Source organism: Homalodisca vitripennis, unplaced genomic scaffold (genome assembly GCF_021130785.1).
Source record: "Homalodisca vitripennis isolate AUS2020 unplaced genomic scaffold, UT_GWSS_2.1 ScUCBcl_6171;HRSCAF=13256, whole genome shotgun sequence".
NCBI lineage: Eukaryota > Metazoa > Arthropoda > Insecta > Hemiptera > Cicadellidae > Homalodisca > Homalodisca vitripennis.
In genome coordinates this window covers 2,444-29,216 of record NW_025782278.1, presented here as the reverse complement: position 1 = coordinate 29,216, position 26,773 = coordinate 2,444, and the positions used below count along the sequence as shown (strand labels likewise).

At 32.8% G+C, this 26,773-nt stretch overlaps 1 protein-coding gene across 1 annotated transcript; it reads left to right on the top strand.

Annotated features, from left to right (window-relative positions):
- Positions 1-86: 86 nt before the first annotated feature.
- Positions 87-26,327, top strand: LOC124373675. Its single transcript, XM_046832025.1, has 8 exons — positions 87-240; positions 10,938-11,002; positions 13,663-13,767; positions 15,079-15,231; positions 16,654-17,220; positions 20,483-20,625; positions 23,968-24,058; positions 26,128-26,327. Exons 1-8 carry the CDS (start codon positions 92-94, stop codon positions 26,202-26,204), a joined length of 1,350 nt encoding a protein of 449 aa, XP_046687981.1. The 5' UTR covers positions 87-91; the 3' UTR covers positions 26,205-26,327.
- Positions 26,328-26,773: the final 446 nt, after the last annotated feature.

The following is a 26,773-nucleotide window of genomic DNA, read 5'->3' as shown; positions in this document are numbered from 1 at the left end:
TGGATTTTTTAATAAACATATGTTAACTGATGTTATCTCATATTAAACATATTTGATAATCATTATATTTAATGGATTTTTTTCAGTTATAATGAATAAAGTACTAGTTTCAAGTACACCACATCCGAAGAGAAATCACCATCGTTTTACTGATCTTTTTGATGATGATCCAGTATCTCCCATTACTCAGCTTGACAACAACCCGGTTCATAAACAACCTGTTAAAATTTGTATATCAAAGTGAGTAGTCTAATAGTTTGTACATTTGTATTTGTTTCATTTGTTACCAAAGTAAACATTTATTAATAATTTGTTGGTTCTAAGGTTGAATTATAATCTCAAAATATAACATATTTCTTCTTTATAAAAACTCTACCAGTGTATTTCTATGTTTATAAACATTATAAAGAAATGTTTTAGTTTTTGACAAATTTCGAGTGATATATTTTGTTACCAAAAGTGTTGGCTTAAAGTTGAAACAGTAAGGCAAGTAGGCAAATACTTATATTTTGCAGTTTTTAAAATTAATACGTATTAATACGTCACTAATACAATTTCAAACTTAAAATATTTTTGTATCACTCTAGAAATCTCTCTTTGGTCACAACTGAGAGAAATGGACGGAACGAGGATTACAGATAAGGTGTGTTGATTGTGTGCTGTTGATATTTTTGCCTTATAGTCACTGCAAATTCTTTGCCATACCTATATTTCGTGTTATTTCTTCACTGAATATTTGTAAGTTTATATGTTTCAAAGTAACTAACTGTCTCACATACTAATAACATTATAAAACAGAGAAGCTCATTCATAAATTCGTTTCTGACAATCGGGGGAACACTGAACTCAGCCCAATTCACGCATTCCTGTTCCACAACATCTGTGTCTGCAACTGCCGTCATCCAAAGAGGAATCCACGATACTTTTTTTGCCACGGCCTTCTTGTTCAACTTTACCGATTGAACTTAGTACTATAATAAAGTGAGGAGCATTACAGTTCTGACTGGGGTGAATTGAGTAGCTCTGGTCTGGTGCTGCATACTTGTTCTTTACACTTTGGTTGTGACATCATATATATATATATATATATATATATATATATATATATATATATATATCATGAGTCCTAGAAAGAAATCGCCATAGAGTGAAGTATGCCCTCGTTGTGTGAAGATTGTGTCTGATAGGGGTATTGGGTGTGATGGGAAATGTCAGAGATGGTTTCATCCTGAGTGTATTAATATGAGCAAGCCTGAATACTCGTCGTACTCTAATGACGTGAATAAAAAGTGGTTCTGCGAGAGAGCTGATTGCACCGAGGACAGCGGTAATGGTCTGGCTACTTTGAATGCTAATGTTTCTGAAATTTTGCTGCGCTTGACTAATTTGGCTACCAAGGATGAATTTCAAAACGAGATTAAAGACGTAAAGGATCGTATTGATGCGATATCGGCCAAAATCGCTGACCTTGAACCGAGGATTTCCAATGCTGAGCTTCAAATTCAAGGTCTACAAACTTCCGTAGAGGAATTCTCCAAAAAGGTTGTTACCAAACCTGCGTCGGCTTTCGAATTTGAATCATTTGCTGCCGAACTGAATGATCGTGAATATAGATCTAGTAATGTAATTTTCTTCAATGTTCCCGAATCCACAAGTCGTAACAATGCTGATCGCAAAAATCAAGACAGAATGAAAATTGTCTCTGTTTTGTCTGCAGCGAACCTGTCGGAAAATGACTTAAAAACTTTCTATCGTTTGGGTAACCAATCTAAAAACAACAAAAGGCCAATTAAGATAGTCCTTGCTAATAAAGAGCTTGCCGTAAAGATTTTGAAAGAATTAGATGTGAAAGTGCTTTCTGACGTCGATCCGTCTCTGGCTGAATATTGTCATTAACACGTGACAGGACTCCCAATGAAATAAAGCACCTTAAAGATCTACGAACTGAACTTGCTCACAGGACTCAAAATGGTGAAAAAGACCTCACGATCAAATATGTCAACGGTGTACCCAAGATCATTAATACAAAAAACTAGTTAGGTTCAACGGACAACCAGATATTAGTCTATATTACCAAAATGTTAATGGTCTAAAATCAAAACTTACTGATCTCAAATGTGCATTAGCTTCTTGTCGTCACGAATTAATTTTTCTTACTGAAACAAACTTATTCCCTGATAAACTAGTGTCAAAGAAAGCGGTGGTGGTGTGCTCATTGCTGTTGACAATCTCATTCCATCCGTAGTGTTACCTTTAACTAAGTCTAACCTTGAAGTTTTATTCATCAAACTGGATCTCCCCTATAACACAACGCTGCTACTCGGTTGTATTTTACATTCCCCCTAACATGCCTACTGACATTTATCGCGATTTATGTGCGGCCTTTGAAGAAGTGGCTGGTTTTGGTGAACCCGATCAGCAGATCTTGCTTGCTGGAGATTTCAATCTTCCGAATACCGATTGGGACAACGTCAGTCTTGATTCTGCCAATGCTTCTGCGCAGACCATTCTTCAGTTGGCTAATTATTTCAATCTAACTCAGCAAAATACTATCCGCAATTACCGGGGAGTGCTACTAGACCTCTTTTTCTCTACAATGGACTTATTGGTCAACCAAGAAGTTTTACCACTGGTGTTTGCTGATGCCCATCATCCACCTCTCATGGCCGATGTACCTCTGATGAAGCCTAAACCTTTTACCTCCTATGTTCCTTCGCCTGACTTTCGTCGATGTAACTTGGATGGCGTCTTGGAGGATCTGTCACGAACATCTCTTCTTCCTGCATTCACATTCGATATCAACATGTTGTTTGAGTTTTTTACCCACCAGCTCAAGACAATCGTATTTCGCCATACTCCCATGAAGAAACCCCACTCCTCGGTATTTCCTTGTTGGTTTACTAAGGAGCTCAAGGATCTTTGAATAAGGAAAAAGATATTGCATTAAGAGTACAAACGGACTCATAAATTGGCGGTCTATTTCGAATTTTCCAGAGTTAGAAGATTGTGCCGTGATATGTCAAAGCAGTGTTACATGGACTATGTTCGACACGTTGAGAATGTCATCCCAAATAACCCGAAAGTTTTCTGGAGTTATGCGAGGAATTTAAGAAGACAGGAACCTCTGCCATCCAAACTAATTCTTGATGATGTATCTTCATCTAATCCTGACCAAATGTCTGATATGTTTGCAACCTTTTTTTCCTCAGTGTACTCTCCTACATCATGCCTGGCTGTGAACTATGAATTACCTTCGTATTCATCGATAACTAGTTTCTCCTTCTCCTACGATGAAGTCATGAAAGAACTCCTTTCCTTGGACACTAATAAGAGATGCGGACCTGATTTGATTCCGCCTAATGTTTTGTGTCATTGCTGTGAGCTGGTAGCTTGCCCCATTCTCACTCTGTTCAATTTATCAATAAAAACTGGAGTCTACCCGCGAGTTCTTAAGCAAGGATAAGTTATTCCTATTCATAAGAGCGGCTCCAAGGATGATGTTAAAAAACTACCGTCCCATCACCATTCAGCCTGTATTAGCTAAACTGTTCGAAAGATTAGTTCTCAAGAGAGTCGCCCCGTTTTTTAAAAGTATCATTGTCCCCAACCAGCACGGGTTTACCCCACACAAATCAACAGAGACTAATCTTCTGACATTCCAAAATCATGTTGCATCGTCATTTGACGTCATCTACCTGGATTTTTCCAAAGCCTTCGACAAGGTTAGTCATACACATCTCATAGCTAAAATCAAAGCCCTAGGAGTTACTGGGTCTTTACTCAGTTGGTTCTCTAGTTACCTTGATGATCGTCAGCTCCAGGTCAGATTCTCTAACTGCCTTTCCTCTGAGTTTTCTGCCACGTCGGGAGTTCCTCAAGGATCTCACCTTGGGCCTATCCTCTTTCTTGTTTTCATCAACAACATTTTGGAACATTCTTTGATTGAATATCTACTATTTGCTGATGATATAAAAATCTTCAGGAAGATTGAAACCTTGGCGGACTGTGTGTTGCTCCAGGAATGTCTCGACTGGGTGCTCCGGTGGTGTGAGTTTAACTCCATGTCTCTGAACATAAAAAAGTGCATATGTGTGACATTTCATCGTACAAAAACTCCTATTCTCTTTTCCTACACCTTGGAGGATGAAATCTTGGAACGCCGCTCCACTGTGCGTGATTTGGGTGTACTTCTGTCACATGATCTTAGCCCTGAGCAACGTGTACTTGATGTGTGCAAGAGAGCCCAGAAAAATCTTGGTTTTCCTTTTTCGATCTACCAGAGGCATGACTAGCACTACGGCACTCAAAACGTTGTATTCCTCTCTCGTAAGATCCACTCTTGAATACTGCTCTTCTGTGTGGTCTCCGCATCAAGCTACTTTCCAGGCAGACCTCCGGAAGATTCAGGACCGCTTTTTGCGAATGGTTGGTGTGAGACTGGGTTTTGCTTACTGGGATGCTCCTATTTTGGCGATTGGTCAGTCTCTGTCTCTTCACGCACTCTCTACCAGGAGAAGTGTCCATGATGTCCTATTCCTGTTTAAGCTGCTGAACAACTTGGTGGATGCTTCAGAACTATTTGCCTTGATCTCCTTCAGATGCCCCACTGCTCAAACTAGGTCCAGGGAGCTTTTCGTCCGTAAGAACGTGGACACCAATTATCGGGCCAACTTTTTCAGCAACAGAGTCCATCATTTGGGTAATTTGGTGTGCCAGCATCTGGACTATTTCGCATGTAGCTATAGCTTTTTTAGAAATAGTCTTTTCACCATGCTCAATGATGCTTAATTTATTTATTTTTTATGTTATTATTTTTTTTCTATTAGCTTGGTGGTAAATTGAACTTGTTTGTTTTGTACTTTTTTAATGAATTAATAATTGTTTCTAAAATTGCACTGCTGAATGAGATTGTACATTGTTAATTGCTGATTTCTTGTAAATATATAGACTTTTTCAAGTAGATCTACTACTTTATTTCTTGTTGTTTGTTATTTGCTCTAAATTTATCTTGTTAATTCTTAAATGTTTATCATTGTTTTTCTTTATCTTGTTGTTGCTGTTATTGTTATTATACTCAAGTTATATTAGTTTTCAAGTTGGTTAGTGTTATTTATAATTTGTTATTTTTTATACTTATTGCATAGTTAAAACTAACACACCATGTTTTATTGTAAATTTGTTAGATTATGCTGTCTGTCTGGAATTAATTAATTTGTATTATTCTTAAAAAAAATGGTTGTCCGTTGATAAATAAATAAACTGAGTGACTTATTTCATATTAACTTAATATGACTTATTTTAATGCAGGAGATCCAATAATTATTTTTGGTAATCAATGGCCATGTTTGTTGAAATTATTATTTTTTAGATTATTTACCAAGTACTTATTATTACCATTGTATATTAGTATGGAATTTAACAAGGGTAAGTACTTTTGTTTTCTTTTACATTTTGTTGCATGTTTGGATTTTATATTCTACTAAGGCTTAATCTATATCCTGACGTCTTTGATTTGTAATAGTGTACTTATTCTCCTCTAAGTCTTCAGTTACTTGCCTTACTCTACATTCAAGTTATTCTTATCCGTCCATAGTATTAGTAACTAATATTAATCAAGTATTCAATACTTTGATCTTCTATGTTGTGTGGGTATAAATAAGTACTTAGATATCTATTGGTGTGTTTTGCTTTCTGAATACCAAATGTGCTTGATACTCTTGTCAACTTCTTTGTTTTGCTGAGCCTCCATCTGACCATCCTAGAGCCAGCAATGCTGCCCTTCAAAAACTTTTTGGAGGCAGTAAAAAGCCTCCAAAAAGCAACAATGGTAAGCACCATTGCGACAAGATGATCCAACCTCATTCAATTTTTAAATATAATTCAGCAAAGCAACGTCTTTGTCTAAATTACAAACAAATTACATAAAAAAACCACACCTGGAAGATTAACAGTTAAAAACCAATAAAAAAAAATAAATAAAATTCAAAATTTGTGTCAGACATTTTTTGTTGTGCACCAAAATGCACAGTCTGTTACTAATAAAGTTGCTAACGCTCATGGCAGCAGGGAGCTTAACTTTGGCATGTTTGTTGTTTCTGAGCACGGTTTCACAACAGACAATATCGCTATGTTTAGAATTTGTAATTATAAATTGACTAACACTTTTCATTGGTCATACTTTACAATTCAGCTTGGATTAGAATTCTGATTTAGATTTTGAAGGGTAGAATAAAAGTATGTAACTTCCGAAGGAAAAGTTATAATAATTGGCTTATACAGATCCCAAAATGAGTGCAGCACAATGGTTTTTGTTAATTTTGAAACATGATGAAGTCATTGAAGTTCGTAATTTTTTTTACTTTAATATCAATGTACTAGACCACACCAATCTCCCAACTCAGCGGATTTCTATCATTCTCATTTCTTTTTGCTTAATTTTGTCCATGAATTCAACAACTCAAGTGACCGTGACATCGAGTAAAGCCATCAATAACATTACTGACGTTATGGATGTCTTGTTTCTGTGCTAAACGTGACCATCCCGGACCACTTTGTGTAGGAAGATGTAATCACACACCACATTCCAAAATTCGAACCTCCTCACCTAAACCTCAAAACGAAACGAGATCTAAAAACCCCGGGGAAACATTGAATACATGTCTCCAGAATGAATCGTGCGCTATCTTGGATTCCTTCCAGTGAGTAGAGGATATCTACAACATATTTTTAGATTGTTAATTTTCATTGACATTTCACTTGCCCGTTTAGAAATTCCATAGAGCATTCTCAAAGAAAGAGTAACACCTGGATTATATAGGATCTTCTCAACTCAAGAGAAAGGCTCAAATTTGATCATTCAATTTATGTAAAATTAAAAAATAAAGAGTTTTAAATGTTTTATCAAAATAAAAAAAATATTATAAACAAAAAATGCCGGGCATGAGACATTTACAATTGATTGAAACAATCAGATAATTTTTCCAAAAGCATGTGGAACTTTATAAAACTAACACAAAGTAACAAAATGTTTCTCAATTTCTAAAAATTCAAATTCAAAATGAATTAATTTTTTTTTTTAAGTGGCAAATGAATTTAATAATTATTTTGATTGTTGCTGAGCTAACCAAATTATACAGGGTGAATTTAAGTTAGTGTCGAAAAATTTTTTGGGTGATACTACTCAGTATTACAGACCAAAATATGAAAATAAAAAATCCCTATCCCATCTATCTTTTAACTACGACCAATTTAAATATTTTGTTAAAAAATCATGTTTTGTTTCAATAAAACTCAATTTCCTCCATTATTTTTTTATGTTTTTTTAATTCTGAATCCATTTTTGAAATCTACACAAAATTTTACATGGGAATAATGGAGAAAAACTGTCTTGAAAATAAGTTTGATACAAACAAATTGCTAATAAATCAAATTCTTAAGTTTTCGGCAAAAACATTAAAAAGATATTAGACCCGAGCAATTAAATGAAGTTACTTCTGAATAGAGGCCAATACCACAAAAAACTTGCCCATTTTGTGGGCTTTAAAATAACATAATGCAACGTTACTTTTATTTTCATCTTCTACTGGTTATTAAAGAATCAGTATTGGAAAACAAGGTCTACTTAAAAAATCACTGTGCCAAATAACCAGTCAAAATTGTGTTTAATTCAATAATAAATCAAAGATAGGATAAACACATAAAGAACAGTTACAAAAAAGAATAATCATAAAAGTAAGTAATCTACAAACTGTTTTCAAATTGCCTGCCTCCGTTTTTAAAATGACATAATGCATTGTCATATCTTATCAGTTTTTACTCCTGACTATCTTATCTCTACAATCACAAGTATGAAAGTATACCCCATTTTTCAGGTTTTATTTTGTCTTTCAGCTGACTTTACCCCATTTTTCAGGTTTTATTTTGTCTTTCAGCTGACTTTACCTCTATCCACTTAAAAATAGTTATTTGAGTCGTAGCTATCATGGATTTCACATCGAGATAGTATGCAGAGATGCATTTTGTATATGGTTTTTGTGGCGGGAATGCTCTGGCTGCTCAGAGAGAATACCACGCTCGGTACCCAGATCGTAGAGTTCCTAGTGATAAAGTTTTTACGAGGCTACATCAGCGTTTGTTGGAGAGAGGAACAGTTCACAGGCAGCGTAATGAGGTAGGTCCTGTTCTTCGAGATGTTGGCTTAGATGAACGAGTTCTAGATTTAGTTCAAGAAAATCCTGAGGTCAGCAGCCGACAACTTGCCAGAGAAGTTGGTGTTTCTCAGAGTAAAGTGTTAGGAATCTTACACGAAAATAACTTCCACCCCTATCACTTTACAAAGGTTCAAGCATTACAACCAAATGACTTTGGTCCAAGAGTAGAGTTCTGTCGCTGGCTGCTCAATAGTGATATTGAACAATATCATTTTTTGAGAAACATTTTGTACACTAATGAGTCTACCTTCACTAGGGCTGGTGTTTTTAACACGCATAACTTGCACCATTGGGCCAAACAAAATCCCAGGGCTTCAAGAGAAAGTTCCTTTCAAAGACGTTTTCATCTCAACGTATGGGCAGGAGTCATCGGAAACCAACTTGTGGGTCCCCACATTTTTCAAGGAACCTTAAATAGTGGAGTTTACTTGGACTTTTTACAGCATACCTTGCCCACACTTCTGGATGACTTGAATTGGACCACAATCAGAGGGACAACATAGTTTTCCAACAGGACGGTGAAGTGCGTTATTTTTTCAGCAATGAAGTGCGTCAGTGGTTAACGGACAATTACGCAACATGGATAGGTCGCGCTGGAACTGTAGCTTGGCCGGCCAGATCTCCTGACCTATCTCCTATGGACTTCTTTGTTTGGGGGACTATGAAATAGGAAGTTTACTCGACCACTGTAAACTCTGAGGATGACTTAAGAAACCGGATTGAGTTAGCTGCCCAAATAGTGCGTAACAAGTTATCGGTTAGGGCCATGAGAAAGCGTGCGAGAGCCTGCATTAGAAACGGAGGCAGGCAATTTGAAAACAGTTTGTAGAGTACTTACTTTTATGATTATTCTTTTTTGTAACTGTTCTTTATGTGTTTATCCTATCTTTGATTTATTATTGAATTAAACACAATTTTGACTGGTTATTTGGCACAGTGATTTTTTAAGTAGACCTTGTTTTCCAATACTGATTCTTTAATAACCAGTAGAAGATGAAAATAAAAGTAACGTTGCATTATGTTATTTTAAAGCCCACAAAATGGGCAAGTTTTTTGTGGTATTGGCCTTACTTCAGAAGTAACTTCATTTAATTGCTCGGGTCTAATATCGTTTTAATGTTTTTGCCGAAAACTTAAGAATTTGATTTATTAGCAATTTGTTTGTATCAAACTTATTTTCAAAACAGTTTTTCTCCATTATTCCCATGTAAAATTTTGTGTAGATTTCAAAAATGGATTCAGAATTAAAAAAACATAAAAAATAATGGAGGAAATTGAGTTTTATTGAAACAAAACATGATTTTTTAACAAAATAGCTAAATTGGTCGTAGTTAAAAGATAGATGGGATAGGGATTTTTTATTTTCATATTTTGGTCTATAATACTGAGTAGTATCACCCAAAAAATTTTTCGACACTAACTTAAATTCACCCTGTATATAACATATATAGTTCTTGTAAGCAACTATTGATGAGACCAGTATTATCAATGGTCCTTCTTGTGATTGAAATCGATGTGGCCCGTATCATGCAAGATCTTAAACAAAAAAATATCTTGTGGCACAAATGGCATGTCTGTGTGGTTAATCAAAAAGTGCTTCAGGCATATTTTGACACCACTCTCAAAATGGATTCATTTTTCGTTTGCTCAAGGCGTCTTCCCATGTGCATTGAAGACAGCCAAAATAACACCTGTTTTTAAAATAGATAACCCTTTCATCTGAAACAACTATCATCCAAATTCTATTCTTCCCATTCTCAGTAAAACTTTTTAAAGCTGTTCTAGTACCATTTTTTAATCAAATAATTTTGATAAAATTTATGATCAATGCTGAACATTTGTATGACATTACAGTTTGGGTTTGAAACACAAATTGACTATTGAGGCTATATCAGACTCACTCATAATGTTGTTGATGGCCTGGAAAGAGAGATATTTCTCAACCTTTCCAAAGCTTTTGACTGTGTGCATCATGTAACACTGTTGCAACAGCTGTGAACAAGTAGAATTCAGGGCTTGCCACATGGTTGGCCCTCATCTTACTTTACAGACAGGGAACAATGCATGCAGATTGTGAATGCACTGTCATGCACAGTGAAAATGCTCCATGGTGTCCCTCAGGAATCAATATTGGGATCAGATATTTTCCTTGTTTATGTCAACAGGTTGAATTCTTCAATCTGGAATGAAAAGGTCATGCAATATGCTGATTATACGACTATGTATTAAATCCATCACAAAACATTTATTTATCGTGTGGAACATAGCATGCTGATTGTATGGTTCTATTGGTCGTTATAGTTCGAACAATAACGTTACGAAGTTAGAACATGGTTATTTGTTCCAGCTGGGATAATAAGCCACACAGATTATTGTAGAATATAAACCATTGATATTAATAAATTTACCCAGTCAAATCTAATGCTTGTTGACATAGGAATTAGCTATTGACATAATAACATGAACTTTTCTACGTACCTTGCTCAACAACTAGATGAGTAATAAGTATTTTATCTTATTCTTTAAAATGGCAAGTTAATACTTATAAATCATCCATAACTAGCAACTGCTACGGTTTGCATTTAATTTTACTCATTTAGCAAGTTCTTTTATGAATATTTTATAAAAAGTTTAAAGCTATGCGTTAATAGAACTCTGATTTTGTTAGAGAAAATGTAACCAGTTAAGTTGCATTTTTCATCTAAGCTTTTATGTAATCTGTTACAGGGTAAAATCTGTAAAGCAAGTCACAAGGAAAAATCCGGTTTTACCACAGAATAAGAAGAATGAAGGTATGACGTATCCCATATTACTAAAGTATTCAGTATTTAGAGAGAGGACATGTAGTAGTTTCCAGTGAAATTACTGGGGAACTGTTACAGGTTATCAGCAAAGCCTATTGGCCCCAGCACTAGCACAATCTTCGTCATGTGAGTCACACTCTGCTTTATAGCATGTTTCCTCTTTATATGAAGTATATAAATATTCTCTAGGGAACAATATTACAATGACTTTGGTTGCTGTGTAACATACCACAAACTACAGACTTTGGCACAATAAAATTGTATTACAAATAATCCATCAGTATTTATTAATTATTATTATATAAGTGGTATTTTTGTTTCTCTCATTTAAGCCTCAGTGTCAGCTATGACGACTTCGAAGTGCACTGGTTTGTATTTATTATTATTATTACATTTTTGGACCTCCCCAGGAATTGAACCCGTGATCTCTCATTTAGAGAGCCGAGACTATAACCATTAGTCTATGGAGGAGGACTAAGCAGTAATTTGTACCAATGATGGAACTTATTTTTATAACTTTTTTTAATAGAAAGATGAGGACAAACCAAAACAATTATATATATATTACTAGCAATTACCCGTGGCTTTGCAGGCAATTTCCTGTAAAACAGGACAGCATATTTACGTATTCTTTTTCTATGACATTCTTGACACTTATGAGGTAATAGATAGTCAATCAAAGCTATTCCAATCTCCTGATCAATTTTAGATTTAAGTTTAAAGAACTGTGTTTTGGAACCCTGAATTAGTAGAGTGAAAGAGTTTTTATAACATTCAAATTTCCCTCCAACATTCCATGATAACTTATTGAATTGCTCCGATGATTTCAATAACAATTGAACTATTTAGACCAGCAAGGAGGAATCCTTAAGACAAAAACAATAGCAATTAATGATATCATGCTTGGTGGGGTTCTGTACAATTTAGGAATGGAAGTAAGCTTATCTTAGATGTATATTATGTTAGTGTCTATGATTAACAGCTTCAAGTGATTGCTAAGTGCTAATGACTCTTATTTTAGGCTCTGCGACTAGGTGAGTACTATTGTTTTGGAAGAATTATATTTTCTACACCATGGTTGAGCCAATCAAAAAATATGTCAAAAAGTGTAGAATTGTAGCCATTGTAGTTTAATCCAGTCTAAGGTACTTCTAGTTGAGTTTGTCTTGTTTCCCCAATTAAAAAAATACAGACACACATACATACACACACACACACACACACACACATATATATATATATATATATATACCTCGTGTATACATACACAGGTTTGAGACTTCTTCAGTAATAAGTAGTCTATTTTCGGCCATTGTAATATACATCTAGACTAAGATATTTCTGACGCCACAGTTGAGTTTGCCTTGTGCTGCGAAAATATATACCAACAAAAACAAACTTCGATCATAAAGCGTCTTCTTTCGGCTCTTTTAATTAACTTTCGATCTAACCATATTCGATTACATTTTTTGATGTGTACATTAAGGTGCTTTTTAGAACAGCGTTTATAGTATTTACATCGCATTAGATGGTTTATTGATCATTGGTGCAATCTAAATTTAAAATTTAATAATAACTTCGTCTTTGGAATCTGCATTACACTATTGATCAAGCACTTTACAATAACTTAATATTTTCCTACAATTGAAATGTACACAAATGTTTCTGTCTGTTTTAAGAATTACAGCTGAGAGTGTTACAGTTGTAGAGTGTATAGTTCACTTTATATTACGTGTCATAGTGCAGTTTGCTGGATCCAATGTAAAACATTCCAAAATCAATAACAATAATTGATAAATAACAATTAATCAAATAAACAATTTAAATTGGACCAAATTGTAAATAGAATACGCAAAAAGAATTTGGTTAAAAATCGGTCCAGTCGTTTAGGAGGAGTTCAGTGATATACACTGTAGTCTGTAGTTCAGTTTTAATAATTAGTGTTGTGTTTATTTTTTTATTAAGTACATGTTTTAGAGTTAGTGAAGTTGACATACAACATGGTGGTTGTGATTTCTGACTTAGGCGTGTCACAACACTTTGGTTGATTTGTTTATTTTAACCTAGTTTGTAATTATGTATTAGGTTAGTTATTTACCTGAAGAAAAGATTGAATTGCAGATCTCGAAATGTACTGTTACTGATTTTTTTGTTTCACTGAACGATAGCAAATGTCCGGAAAAATCCTGTTTCCCCTCTATATCCCTTGCTTTCTCGGGTTAAGTGCAATTAGTACGTTTCTAAGTAAACTTTGTGATTTTTATTACAATTTTTAATTTTGCTGTTGTGTAATCTTTCCAGAATAACTTTTTAAATTATTCATATTTCTTTGTTTGATCAGTGTAAAATTATTATTTATTGACTTTATAACATTTATTAAAACCATTGAAATTATAGATTCGATTTATGATTAAGTAATTCAATCATAAATTCTATTTCTTATGGTATAACGTCTTCGCTGCTTGTCTATATTGAGTAAGACCAAACCGATATCTCAGCCTCTGCACTGTAAGGAGTATACCCACAGTCAATGTGTTAAACAATTTAAAACTAATAAATTGTACGAACTATATATAACCATACATGTAATACAACTGCTAAATTTTGTATGGTTGTATCTATATCTGATTTCTTGTCTGTTGATACAGAATGTGCCAGCAGTGCTGTACTCAGGGAACTGGGAGCTGTTGGAAAGACACACAGGATGCTGCTCTCTCATTCCCGCAATTTGTATAACATGTATCCTGAGTTAAGTAAGTACTAAATTCAGTCATTACTTTGAACCATTGTTAATACTCAAATCAGATAAATTAAGAGTTCAAGAGTGTCTATTTTTATACACAGGTACCACATATACAAGGCACTTGTCTTATTAAGCAATATGTTTTTTCATTGCCCTTGTTATAGGATTCTGTTACTTTTGTGTGTTACTATGCTATTTTTTAAAGTTGTGTGGTCTATTTTTTCTGTTATAATTTAACTTTCATGACAGTAAAACGAACAGGCTTGGTTTAAGCTTCTTTTTTGATAGCAGATTACTTTGATATCATCATTCTAACCCTTTAGTGATGTATGAAAAAATATTTGAATAAAAATGGAAATGATGTACATTGGTCATTTGAAAAGAAGTTGCTTTTATAAATAAAAAAGTACATGTAACTTTTATAGCTTTCTATCATATCCAATTGAAATAGCAACCTTTAAACTATATATCTATCTAGTTAGGATTTAAATTTCAACATATATTTATAAAAAGCTTTTCAATACCTTTTGAATAAAATTCTACTGCCTCTGCCTGTAACCAAATGCAGCAGTATTTACAGCAGTGAGGTTTGAACCCGTTCCCTTGATTGTCTTTATTTGTTCTACATTGAGATGTTTCATCACCAGTGGCAATGTTTTGGAAATTCATTACATTTTCATGGTACCTCAGGTAAGAAACTGTAGAGCAGACCTCATGCTCTTTTTGTTTTGAGTTTATTAATCAATACTTTTGGTACCTATTTGTCACAAAATGTATTATATCCATGTTTATCAATCACAATTTCATACACTACAGTTCTTGATATTTGCAGAAAGTCTGTGATTGAGAACATTCAGTTTTCCTAATCTTACGATTGATTTGTTCACCAAGGTTTTCAGTAACCAAGACGGTCGTCCACTTCGCTTTTTGTCAAAAACATTGGTTTGTCCTTCACAAAACAATTTGCACCATAGTTTACCTGTAATATAACTCTTAATGTCTGCCTCATATACACAATTCACAATAAATTTCAACCAGTTGCATTTTCTTTGGCAAAATAATCTAATAACACTATTTAATTCACAGTCAGCAGGACAGTTTATTGTGGTGGTTATTTGCTAGTTTTATAGTAGAATGGCATAGTGACCTTCTCTGTGACACTGCCTAACATGCACTGAACGTAGCTGTTTAAATACTGTTTTGAGCCAAAGATAAAAAAAATTAAATACCATTGACCAGTATTAGATTCTTTAAGTTTCAAAATTATTCATTACTATAAATATATTTTTCGTGCTAAAGACAAGTTTGTTCTTTTTTCTAGTTATTGTTGATTCAGATGAAGATGATACAGAAGCATCATCTCCCATTGACAAACCGCAGGTGAAAAAAGTGAAAAGGGTTACTAAATCAAATGCTAAAACAGGTACTAGTGCAGAAGACACGTCCATCAAACAACGTGCAAATTCCAATCCAGGTTTGTTCAGTTTAATTGTATACTTTAATTTTACATTTACTGTATTCATTTAGAAATTAGGATTTATTTTGTATCGTTGTTACAGAACAAATATTATTTGAAAGTTAAATAATCAGTCCATAGATTTTAGCCCTGCTTCAAATCTGTTCTTTTTACTAGATTCTGTTTATTAAGAATTTGCTAATATCTCCTAAAGTGAACACTAAAGACTAGAAGTGAATTTAAACTGCTGGAATAGCCACATTTAACCACAGTAACTTTTCAGTCTTATGTAAGTATATATATTTTCTTCGTCATAATAAAAAGGCAAACACAAGTGTATATATATATATATATATATATATATACAATGTAAGTATATAATTATATCGTTATTAGATACGAGAATGTTTTTGAAAAAAGTGGGGCTTGTAAACCAACATATGCAACATATGTATATATTTTCTTTATAAGGATTAGGCAAACTCTCCTGTAGCACGGTATTAGACTGTATGAACGATCAAAAACAGACAATTTGGGACCGTTCGTTGATAAAAAAGCCGTAGACCATCTTTTCACTCCTCTTTGTAGGAGTATATATTTTTTTTAATGGGACAATAAGGCAAATTCAACTTAAACACTGGAGATATCTTTCACCGAAAGTAAATTAAAAGGGCCGGAAGTATACATTCTTAACCAAAGCAGGTTTCTGAGACCTTTATTTGTATATATTTCCTTGATTGGGATATTAGAACAGGGACTCAACTGTGGCATCAGAAATGTAATTTAATTATGTAAATATTTTATTAAACTTTTAAATCTCTTAACCACGGGTACTAAAAAAATTATTATCAGATACATGCCTACATTTGAGTGAAAAAAGTCAAGATTCCGTTATATTACATCATAAATGATTTCACTAAGAAGGAGGTCTTATAGCTTGAAAATTAAGTGCAAAGCCACAGGCAACTGCTAGTAACAAATATAATAGTAATTTTTAAGTGCTTTTGGATTATTAACAAGCTGATTTAGAAGCAACAAAAAGAAAGTTTTTAAACTGCAGATGTTGAGTGGTGAAAAGGGGCGGCAAATTTAGGACTTAGCCCCCCTGGAAAAATTTGTAGCTGCGGCTCTGGTGCCGTCCATATGTATGAAAGATTAAATGAATAAATATTTTGGTTGTATAAACGCTGAAAAAATATTGTGTTGCTCCATCTATATAATTTGTAAAATAATTGGAATATTTTAAACGTAAGTAATTTTAAGTTGAATGAATGTATTCAAATGTTAAGTTTGTTCTACAAGTGAGTTCGGTTTTATGTAAATTCTCAAATAAAACAGTTTAAGATAATTGTTTTATGGCAATTATTTTACACTTTGGTTGGTTTCATATTAGAATTAGTCTATATCAGAATTATTTTTAACTGTTTGTAAATGTTATAGAACTGAATGGAAAAGACAGACAACTAAGGAGAGGAGCTTCAAAGGTTTCAGATAAAACATTACCACTCTGTGCTGTAAACCAAGGACCTCCTCTAGATTGTTCTGAAAACATCCCCGCTACAAAAACAAAGAAAATTGTAAAAAAGAGTAGAAAAGCCCCAGTTTCAAAAGATTCTTCCACAATTGTCATAAACAGTGAAGATGAAAGCAAGTTATCTCGGGACTCTGTACTAGATAATGTGATGTGCAGTCAAAAGAAACAGTGTATAAAGTTGCCAATAATCGAAGATTTGTCTGAAGAAGAAATAATTACATTTACTCCCAGGAGGATAAAAAGTAATAAGAACAAAATTGATACAGCAGTCGCTGTAGAAGAAAGCAATAGCAATGTAGATAAGGTAGAAAACAATCTTGAAAATATGAGTGAAATTGTTAACACAGTTCAACAATGTGATAAAAAGCTACCTCCCAGAAGATGCAAGAAAATTACGGAAATTGCACAAGTTGACAAAAAAATAGAACATCCTAAAAATGATAATAATTGCATGGAAAATTCTTTTCCCAAAGGTAAGACAATATTTGTTATTATAAATGTGTTATGCTAAAACAGAATAATTTTGTAATGAAGTGGAGTTTTACTAGAATGAAAACAAAACTAAACAAAAAATTACAGCAGATCAAACATGTATTTGAGGAACAAGATAAAAATTATTCTTAAGTTGAAATGTATCAACGAAAATGACAAATAAACAATCTTTCCGTTTTAGTTCTTCCAATGAATTCAGCCTGTTAGTGACCATTTTCAAATTGTCCATAGAAATGAAAGATTGTAATACAGACAGATTGTGTTATTTTAAAAACTTATTATTCTAGTAAAAAGGCATATTTGGAGTAGCATTTAAGAGGTTTTTTTGTTTTTGATTACATGATAGTATGTAAATGATTGAATTAATAATTCAAGTTTGAGAGCTGATAAAACACTCACAACTGGATTTTTTTACTCCACTCCACTTTTTTTTTATTTTAATTTGTATTATGTGCAAAGTTGTCTTATATATATATAAATTGAGCTTGTACAGCAAAGTGAGTTTTGCAAAGTAGCATTTTTTGAAGTTGGCTAATTACTGTAACTCCTTGTTCTTGTATTTTACAATATATTCAAATTATGTTTTTGTACTGCTCCATATACTTTACATAAAATTGAATTAATACAAAACCAAATTGTTCTATATTATTATATGCATGAATATTAACCCTGCAACTGGCTTTAAGCGATTATCGACGCATTAACTATAGTTTCAAAATGGCACTAAGCTATTTTCGACGCATTAACTATGTCGTAATATGATCTCTCACAGCAAGTCTATTTTTACTTTGTTTGAAGTAAAACATACGTAAATCTAAAGATAAAGATACAAGGTTTCATATTATATCATAAAACGCTCTATAGTTAAGTTAAATCTTTCATTATAAAATTCTAAACTTGGATGTTCACATTTCCGATTGCCATTTGTTTGCGTGATTTCCGAACACGCTAAAATTACCGTATGTTTGTAAAAATTCCCTATCGTGAGTTTATGTTCTACACGATAGTAAGTGTCGTCATTGAAAACAGTGTATTCTTGGCTTTCAGAAAACATCTTTTCAATAGCCAGTAGGAAAATAAATGTTTATAAAATAAGCGTTTGAAAAGCTCGTGTTTTGTAAAATCCCAAAATGCCTAATGCGTCGAAAATAGCTTCATTAAATTTTGTTATTTTTGTTACTTTATCGTTGTCTGGAAATAGTGAAAATCATATCAAAACAAAGAAGAAGAATTGCTCTAAGCAACAGTATAATAGACAACGAAGACTATGAACTAGTATTTTATTTTTGTTCTGTTGCGCAATCACCGACTCAGCCAGTACAGAAGAACAACGCATCGCATGGTTGCGGTGTTTATTTCTTTGTTGTTATTACGTCATTGCCGGTATTAGTGTATTGCTTGCTATTTATTTGGATATTTTAGACTTTTCGTTATTTAGTGTGTATAAATAAAAGTTTGTTTATTGTTTTTTTTTTTTAATTAGTGAAGTGAAAAATGTAGAGGTTAGGTTAAGTTTTAGCGAATATGTTGGATTTTTGTGAAACTGAAAATAAGCCTATGTTCACATAGGTTCAGTGTTTTTATTATTTTGTAGACAATTTAATTTTAATTATAATAAAGTTTTGATTTAAATTTATGCAGAGGTATTTATTATAAAAGTAAAAAAAATTTACTTTTTCTGAAGGTATTAGCGTTTTATTTCTATGACCATCGCTTGTTTTACTTTTTTAACAAAAAAATAATAAGAGATAAAAATACACTGTTGTACATTTTTGTAAACTTCAATAAACGTTCTATCTTTATAAATAATATTTGGATGAAAAGAAAATTGTTAGCTAAAAAAGTTAGGCATTTATTTCACAATTTTGACTTTTGTAAAAATAGAAAAAAAGATTTTGTTGCCATAAAAATATCTTATACAATGTAAACTTCTATAAATATCATATTTTTCTCTTCTACATATATTTATCTCTTAGAAAAAAATATTTGTTCATCCAATAGATTCCAAAATGTCACAATGGTATACATAATAGTGCTATACAAACTTTTTTCAGATTTTGTAGTTTTTATAGATATATTATCCAAAAGTACCAGTAAACTTCTTTTACCTAAATATTTTTTTTGTAATTTGTAATTGAGGTATATAAGCAAACTTTTGCATATTTTAGAATTATTCTAAAAATATTCATATTAACTGAGAAGGTGCTATACATTTTGAGAAAAATTGATTCTTTACTAATATTTTTACGTTAATCTGTAAAAAAATAAAAATATATTAAATGATTCAACCTTTAATATTTTTTTGGGAAACTGCATTTATTTCCAAAGATATTGATGTTTTTCAAATGTTTGTATCTTAAAAAATAGATGAGCAGTGATTAAAATACAAAACCCTTACAAAATCACCAAAAAGTGCCTGCCATTTTGGGAAAAATGATGGCCAGTTCCAGGGTTAAGTCTGAAAATAACTGATAAAGCTTCTGGTAAAGTTTAACTTAGGGAAATTTAAAAATATTACTATGTCAAATTCAAAATGGTGTGTCATTAGGAATAGAAGATTTCCTGTGGCCTAATGTATTATATAAAAAAATCAAACATGATGTAAAGAAGGCTCTGGAGACAGCACTTGCGATTAGAACCTCAGTTTAGCCATGAACCATTTATGGCCAGCAAATATAAGCTAAGAATATAAAAGTGAGAGTTTTTCTCAAAAACACATCCTTTTATAATATCTAATACACAATAATCTGTTACGTGCAACATGTATATGCAATTCTGAAAATCACAGATGGCACAAAGGTGTTAATGTGAATATGCTACGTGGATCTGTTTAATTAGCTGTTGGTCAGAAACTGCTGGTCAAATCAGTTAGAAAGATAGTTTTACAATGGAAACATTGCATGATAGAGTCATTAGCTGGTACAGATTTTGAAATAGTATTATATGACTGACATACCACCTTCAATCTTAATGTAACTACCTATTGGTCAATTTGTCTTGTACATAAGCAATAACATCTTGAGTTTTAAAACTCAAATTACGTTTAGTAAACTTATTTGGTTGATTTTTATTCTTTCTGTGTAATTTGAAGATTTGATCGGTCCAAAAATTACAGTGCAGTAGTCACTTATGTATTATACACACCCAGGCTAAATGGAGTCTGTCTTATAAGTAACAATGAATATTTATTTGTATCTTTACAAATATATTATTTGCGAACTTAATTTGTATCTTATCTTTCAGGATGTGTTTCTCATTTCAAGGACGTAGTTTTCAAACATAGCATGCACACTGGAGGCATTACTGCAAATTGCCTTAAAACTGAGAAGCTGAACTTTGGATATATCGAAGTCACGGGAGTTTTTGAAGGAAAACGTTCAAATATTGTGAGTTATATGATTTACCACATATGTTATTAGATTTAAGAAGATCTTTTTGGCTATTGCCACAATACAGAGCGAACTTTGGTTTTCTCACTTAGATAAGATGTTTGATATCAAATAAAGGTAATTTTTTTAATACAAATTCTCGTACTGTATTATTTAACATTTTAAGGAATTGACAGTTAGCTTGCAGTCTCTCAACAGAGATGGGATGTCTGTTCATCTATCTTGCTATGCAATTTTTTATCTTTACAATCGATTAAAAACTAATTTTAATCTCTAAAATTCTACAAGCAATTAAAATGCACTGTTTAAATCTGTTCTATGAATTAAAATATTTTAAATCAATTAAATGTTATAACAAAGTAAGAATGCTTTATTTTACTATCATAAATGAAACAAAATATAGTAAAAATCATGGAAATAAATACAAACACTTACTTCCTTTGTTTAAATAATGTTATTGATGATAGAAGGTTTGAAAGGATAACAGGAATTCGGACATTGCCATCATTATATGTTACAAAAGATATAACACATAGCTTTATATGTTGTATGTTTGTAACATACAATGGCAAATGTCCCAAAATCCTACACAACTTATCATTTCACAACTAACTTTGTAACTACTCAATCACAATATCAACTGTTGTGGAATTGTATTTGCTTGTAAATAACTTTTCAAGAAGGAATAAAAACAGTAAATCCTTTGTAGTTGTGTTAAAGTACCATTTAAGTAAATAGAAATACAATCAGTTTGAATGTGAAAACAATTTATTTTCAGTGAGAGGATGTTATGAATCTCAAGGACCCCAAATGAATTATTTGAAATATTTTGTTAACAAATTATTAATAATGTAAATGTTCAGATATTATTTCATCTTAGGTCAGGGTAGAGAAAGACAAATATTATGAGTAGTTGATCGTGCTGGGGAATAATAAGAGTAATAACGCATTATAAATAGCATGCAGATATTAATAAAGTAATAGTCAAACTGTCATAATTTCTCAAATAATTATGAAAGTGTCTAAATAATATTTTAAATTTAAATTGTGTTAAAAAAATACAAGAGCCAATGTTTCTTGAGTGTCAAACATATCTGCATTTATGATTGTTAAAAATTAACCCTTTCCGCTCGGAGCGGTAATGTTAGAATGTCCACAGAGATCGGATGGGCAGCAGTGTTGGCCACCGCCATTTCCTTTAGCGCACGCATATATTTTTAGAGTTGCCGTCCTCAGAGATCGGATGGTCAGCTGTGCTGTCCCTTGAATAATCCTACTAGCGCTCGGATGGACAGCAGCGTTGACCGCAAGTTATAAACTCTTTTTTTTATTCTGACATATTGTTTTATAATACAACGCATTAAGATCAATCAGCTGTTTCATTACAAAGCTTGGAAATTAATCATCTGGTCAATATTGCATTCTAGGCTTTCGTTTTAGCTCGCTTTTAACCACATTGTCACTAGTAAGTTAATCTACACGCATTATTAGAACGGATTGTTTATTATTCTTAGAATTGTGCAATTTTATTAAATATTAGTGTAAATGAAGTTTTGCAGATATCAGTGTAAATATAACTGTAAATAAAAGTGTAAATATATCAGTATTAATACCTGGTTTTACTGGTATTATTATTAATTACTGGTATTAGAGCTTGTTGGCGATGTAAGGAACACAAATAAAAAAGGAAGACCATCCCAATTGCAAGACATTTCCCGACTAAATGGGAAACTTCATCTACCATATCCTCTTGAAGGCAGAAAAGTGAAGAATTTCGTCGTGTGTAGCAGCAGAGCCCAAGGCGGCACGAGGAAAAGAGTGACGTTTTATTGCAAAACTTGTGAAACTGAGCCCGGTCTTCACATCGGTGTTTGTTTTGAAAAGTACTATTCATCTCAGATATTTCAACAACAAGATGACAACTAGCCTGCAGTTAAAATTTGTATTCGGAACAATAATAAGCAGTTAAATTTTTTTTTTATCATGTTATAATTATTTACTGTCACATTATTAATACTCATTGTAACTCATGTTAGTTTATAGAAATATAACATTTCCATTGTAATACTTTTCGACTACATTATTATTTACCTTTGGACCTTTAAATCCATTTAACTTTTTAAAAGGCACAGTATCAATGACGCGGCGAAAATAAATCCGAGCTGCTGAGGACGCAACAATGACGTGGCTGCTGTGTGCACGCAGGCGCCATAGTGGACAGCACCGCTGCCCATCTGATCTGAGTGGACAGTACGCGCTAAAATAATACGAGCCTACGAGAAGTCATATTTGGTCAGCACTGCTGCCCATCCGAGCGGAAAGGGTTAAAAGACAATTTAAATAGAATTTTAATATTCAATCACTGTTTATGTTATTTTAAGTAAATATTTTGAACTGATCCTTCAAAAAGTTCATCTAATAACTTATGATAGATCAGAATTAATTAAAATAAAAAAATAAATAAAATAACAATCTTTTTTGAGTCGTATTTAAAAGTAGAGAAAGAGTCTGCTTATTTGAGTCACCTCAGAATCAGACTGTGACTCGAAAGAAAAGATTTTCATGTTTTATACTGTATAAAGTGGATTCAATTTTGAGGATATGTAAAATGTATAGAAAGAAAAAGAATTGTTACAATTATTTCATCTTTACCAAGGTCACTATCAAATACATAGTATGTTAATTTATACCTATCTATTATTATAGGAGTATTTATTATTAAACTGGTTTATCATTAAACTTTCAGTGATATTGCAATTTATAATATAATAATTTCATCAAGTACTATTATAGTCTCCCAATATAAATTCTCAATATGTAGCTTCTTCTGGCCTCCTGTCACTCAGTTCTTGAGGCATTTAAGTTTATCCGACTTCTAGATTATTTGACGGAGTGGCTCTCCTAGAACTCTGTCATTGCGATCATGTATTCATAGTGGGTCCCTTAGTTTTCTGTTTTATAAGTGCACTTGAATTTTCCCTCTGTATTCTGCCTCCATGCCCTCTAAGTACTCTCAGCATCAGTGTGTCCTTAATCTTTTTTTATAGTAGAGGTCTCATTCTGCCTATCCTCATAAACCACCAGCCTCTGCAGGGATCTTATCAACAGAATAAGGGGGAGAGTTGATTCAGTACAAGGTTGATGGTACTGGTAATAAGTGGTATGGTTACAGAGAGGATTTGAAACTACGCTATCTGTGACTCAGATCCAAGTCCGACGTCTTAGATTCCTCGGCCATTGGCACTTTAAAATAGAATCAGATAGAATATCCTCAAGTGTTTTACCAATCCTATTATAATCCATGTTCTTGACGTGATAATAATCAGTTTTGTTGTGCAGACGTTTACCGTGCTGGAAGGTGAAGTAGTCGCGACCTGGATGGGAGCCTCACAAAAACTATCACCTGGAGATATTCTTCATGTCAACACAGGTCAGTGCTGATTTGTTCAGTTGTAATTTTAACATCATGATACAATATAGTGGGTCATTTGAGCAATAAAATACCCCTGTCATAGTGAACCATGATATCCTAGATAACCTTCAAGATGTCACTAGGACCCAATTCGGAAATATTCCTTAAGTTGACTGTCGCTGATATAAGATTAGGAGAAGTAAATATATTTGTTTAGTTCACTTTATACGTTACTATATAGTTTTAATTCACTTTACTTAGTAGGTGATGAGTTCATATAATGTTTAAAGAAGCTGCTTGCTTAAATTATGATCAAACACTCCAATAATTATGAAATATTATTATTATTTAAAGAAGTTGTCTTGTTTTCTATACAATATATGGATAGCAAAATCTGTTTACCGATTTCTAAAAGTTTTGGTCCAAACTATCATCCTAAAAAAGGAAGTGGCAGATTTGGAGGAACTCTGAAATAAGATCTTGCACAGGTTAAGTTTCTGTGCTGGACCACCCTTGAATTAATCTCAATTAATTGTGTTGTTGATGAGACAATGGAAACACCTCTTCATCTGGATTACAGTGGATGGCTGCTGGGAAACCAGACAGACCTCTTATAGTCTAGGTGTCTGACGTCAAAACGATACAAAGAGTTTGTTTTGAACTTCATCGCCGTCTTTTGTATTTCTTCAAACGTGAGCTCCAGATTCTAGGAGTCAGATTTCAGACACTAAGTGGAACTGTACTCAATAATTAATACAAACGTAATTTGCAAGGATAACTGGGGTGTGCATGAAAATCCTAATCAAATTGAAGGTGTAGAAATCATTCATGAGTCAAGTCTTGGACAGCTTCCCCTCATAATAAACGTTTGCAAACTGTTAATTTGATAATTGGTGTGTATTTATTTTATTTTTGCAAACCACATTATTATACAACCCCCCCCCTCCCTTCACTTGCTGCTTATTTAGGAAAGTGGTCTTGCTTTGGAGTTGAAAAATATCTGGTCATGTTATGTATATTACAAGAATTTCCATATAGGTAGTTTAACATTTTGTAACTACTTTAATATTGTGTTACTATTATTTTTAAGTTTTGTTAAAACTATCTCTGTTATTTATAAAGTCTTTATATATAATTTAAAGTTACTGACTGTTCAGTTTTAAGAAGAGAGGTAATTAAAAATACCATTTTTGAAGCAGAAATGATAGGCATATATATACTTTTAATAAGTTGAGTGGTGTTATGATAGTGGTTTAAAATTATCAAAGGTAACAAGACAAGTGAAAGAGTTTGAACATTCGTTGCATATATGTTAAATGTTTAAAATATTTAGGGGTTCAGGTGTGTCATACATTGAAATGTTATGTACTTGTAAGTCATGTTTCCAATAAGGTAAGCATATGTATATATAAAATACATCATCTATGAAAAACCTATTGCTGATGTTTGCTTTTGATTTAGTTTACCAGTTAAGTATTTGGAATGTCCAACACCAACCCTGACTTTCAGAATTCCACACTGATCCAGTTCTTTGCGTGAATGTCGTTTGTGGAATATGTGAGTTGAGGTTAATTTATTCACTTTGCAAAAATAATTTCACACACTATGGCGACATAGCAAGTTTACGTCACACAAAGTGCGGTATTAATTTAGAAAATACAAGGAAGAGAAAAAACACACACTATATCCAAAATAGGGCAAAAAGTCAGGAAATGCCAAAACAGCAGATATAAAGTACGAATTTCATTAGGTTGCCATGTACAAGCTGTGACTAGATGAAAAGAATTTGGACTAGATTCAATTTAAGTCTAAAGAGATTGGAGTTTGACCCAGAACACACATCCCAGGGTTACCTCCTTGAGAAGTTATGTTAGCTAGGAGCACTGTTTCTTTCTCACACTTTCCTGTAAAACTTACATATGTTACTGATTAAATATGTAATAAATTATGTACAGGATTGTAAGATTAAATTAAACATTTTAATTCCTTTAGCTGATTGAAATGCTGAGGCTGGATATATATTTGAGCAGGGGTGTCTCCTAGTTATTACAAATAGTAAATATGTAATGTGTTGTGGTTTGTTACAGATTCAGGATACAAATTCCAAAATGTGGGGGACAACAGTTACGCCCGTCTACTGTACGTCAAAGAAAATCATCCATAACCTTATAAAATATACAGTATATATTAGTCTTCTGGTCAACCACTGTAGTTCTTTTAATGTCAATTGTAACATTATTTAATAATTTTGTACATTTTATTCATAAACTATTAAGATTTTATGTAATACTGATATATTTTCATTTACCTATGACCTATTCTGCAGAAAAACACTTCATCAGGCATAAGTCTACTGATAATTTGAAGCTAAAATTAAATTAAAGTGATAATCAATTAAAGGGTAATGGATGCAAGTATACATATTTCTTGTTGCAAGTTAGCTCTGGAAATGGCTACAAACTCACAGTAAGTCTCCTTGAACATTGTATAATATAGCAGTTCTAGTATCACAAGAAAGATATACATTTTAAAGCAGGTTAGTTTTGTTTCAAAAATTGTATTACATAAACTGTAAACTCTTGCCTGAAAATAACTTTGGCAAATAATGTCCCCCCCTCCCCCCAGTATTCTCATGATGATGGGTTTGAACTCTGCTAAATTCAGATTCATATGCCACTGATATTACTTACTACTACTCATTAGAGTTCTCAAAGATAATATTCTAAGATTTCA

Bases quoted from the DNA above. Each gene is read 5' to 3' on its own strand.
- LOC124373675 (XM_046832025.1), top strand. From the start codon at position 92: ATGAATAAAGTACTAGTTTCAAGTACACCACATCCGAAGAGAAATCAC. The intron at 241-10,937 runs GTGAGTAGTCTA...AATCTGTTACAG, and splicing joins GTTAAAATTTGTATATCAAA to GGTAAAATCTGTAAAGCAAG. The intron at 15,232-16,653 runs GTTTGTTCAGTT...TAAATGTTATAG, and splicing joins ACGTGCAAATTCCAATCCAG to AACTGAATGGAAAAGACAGA.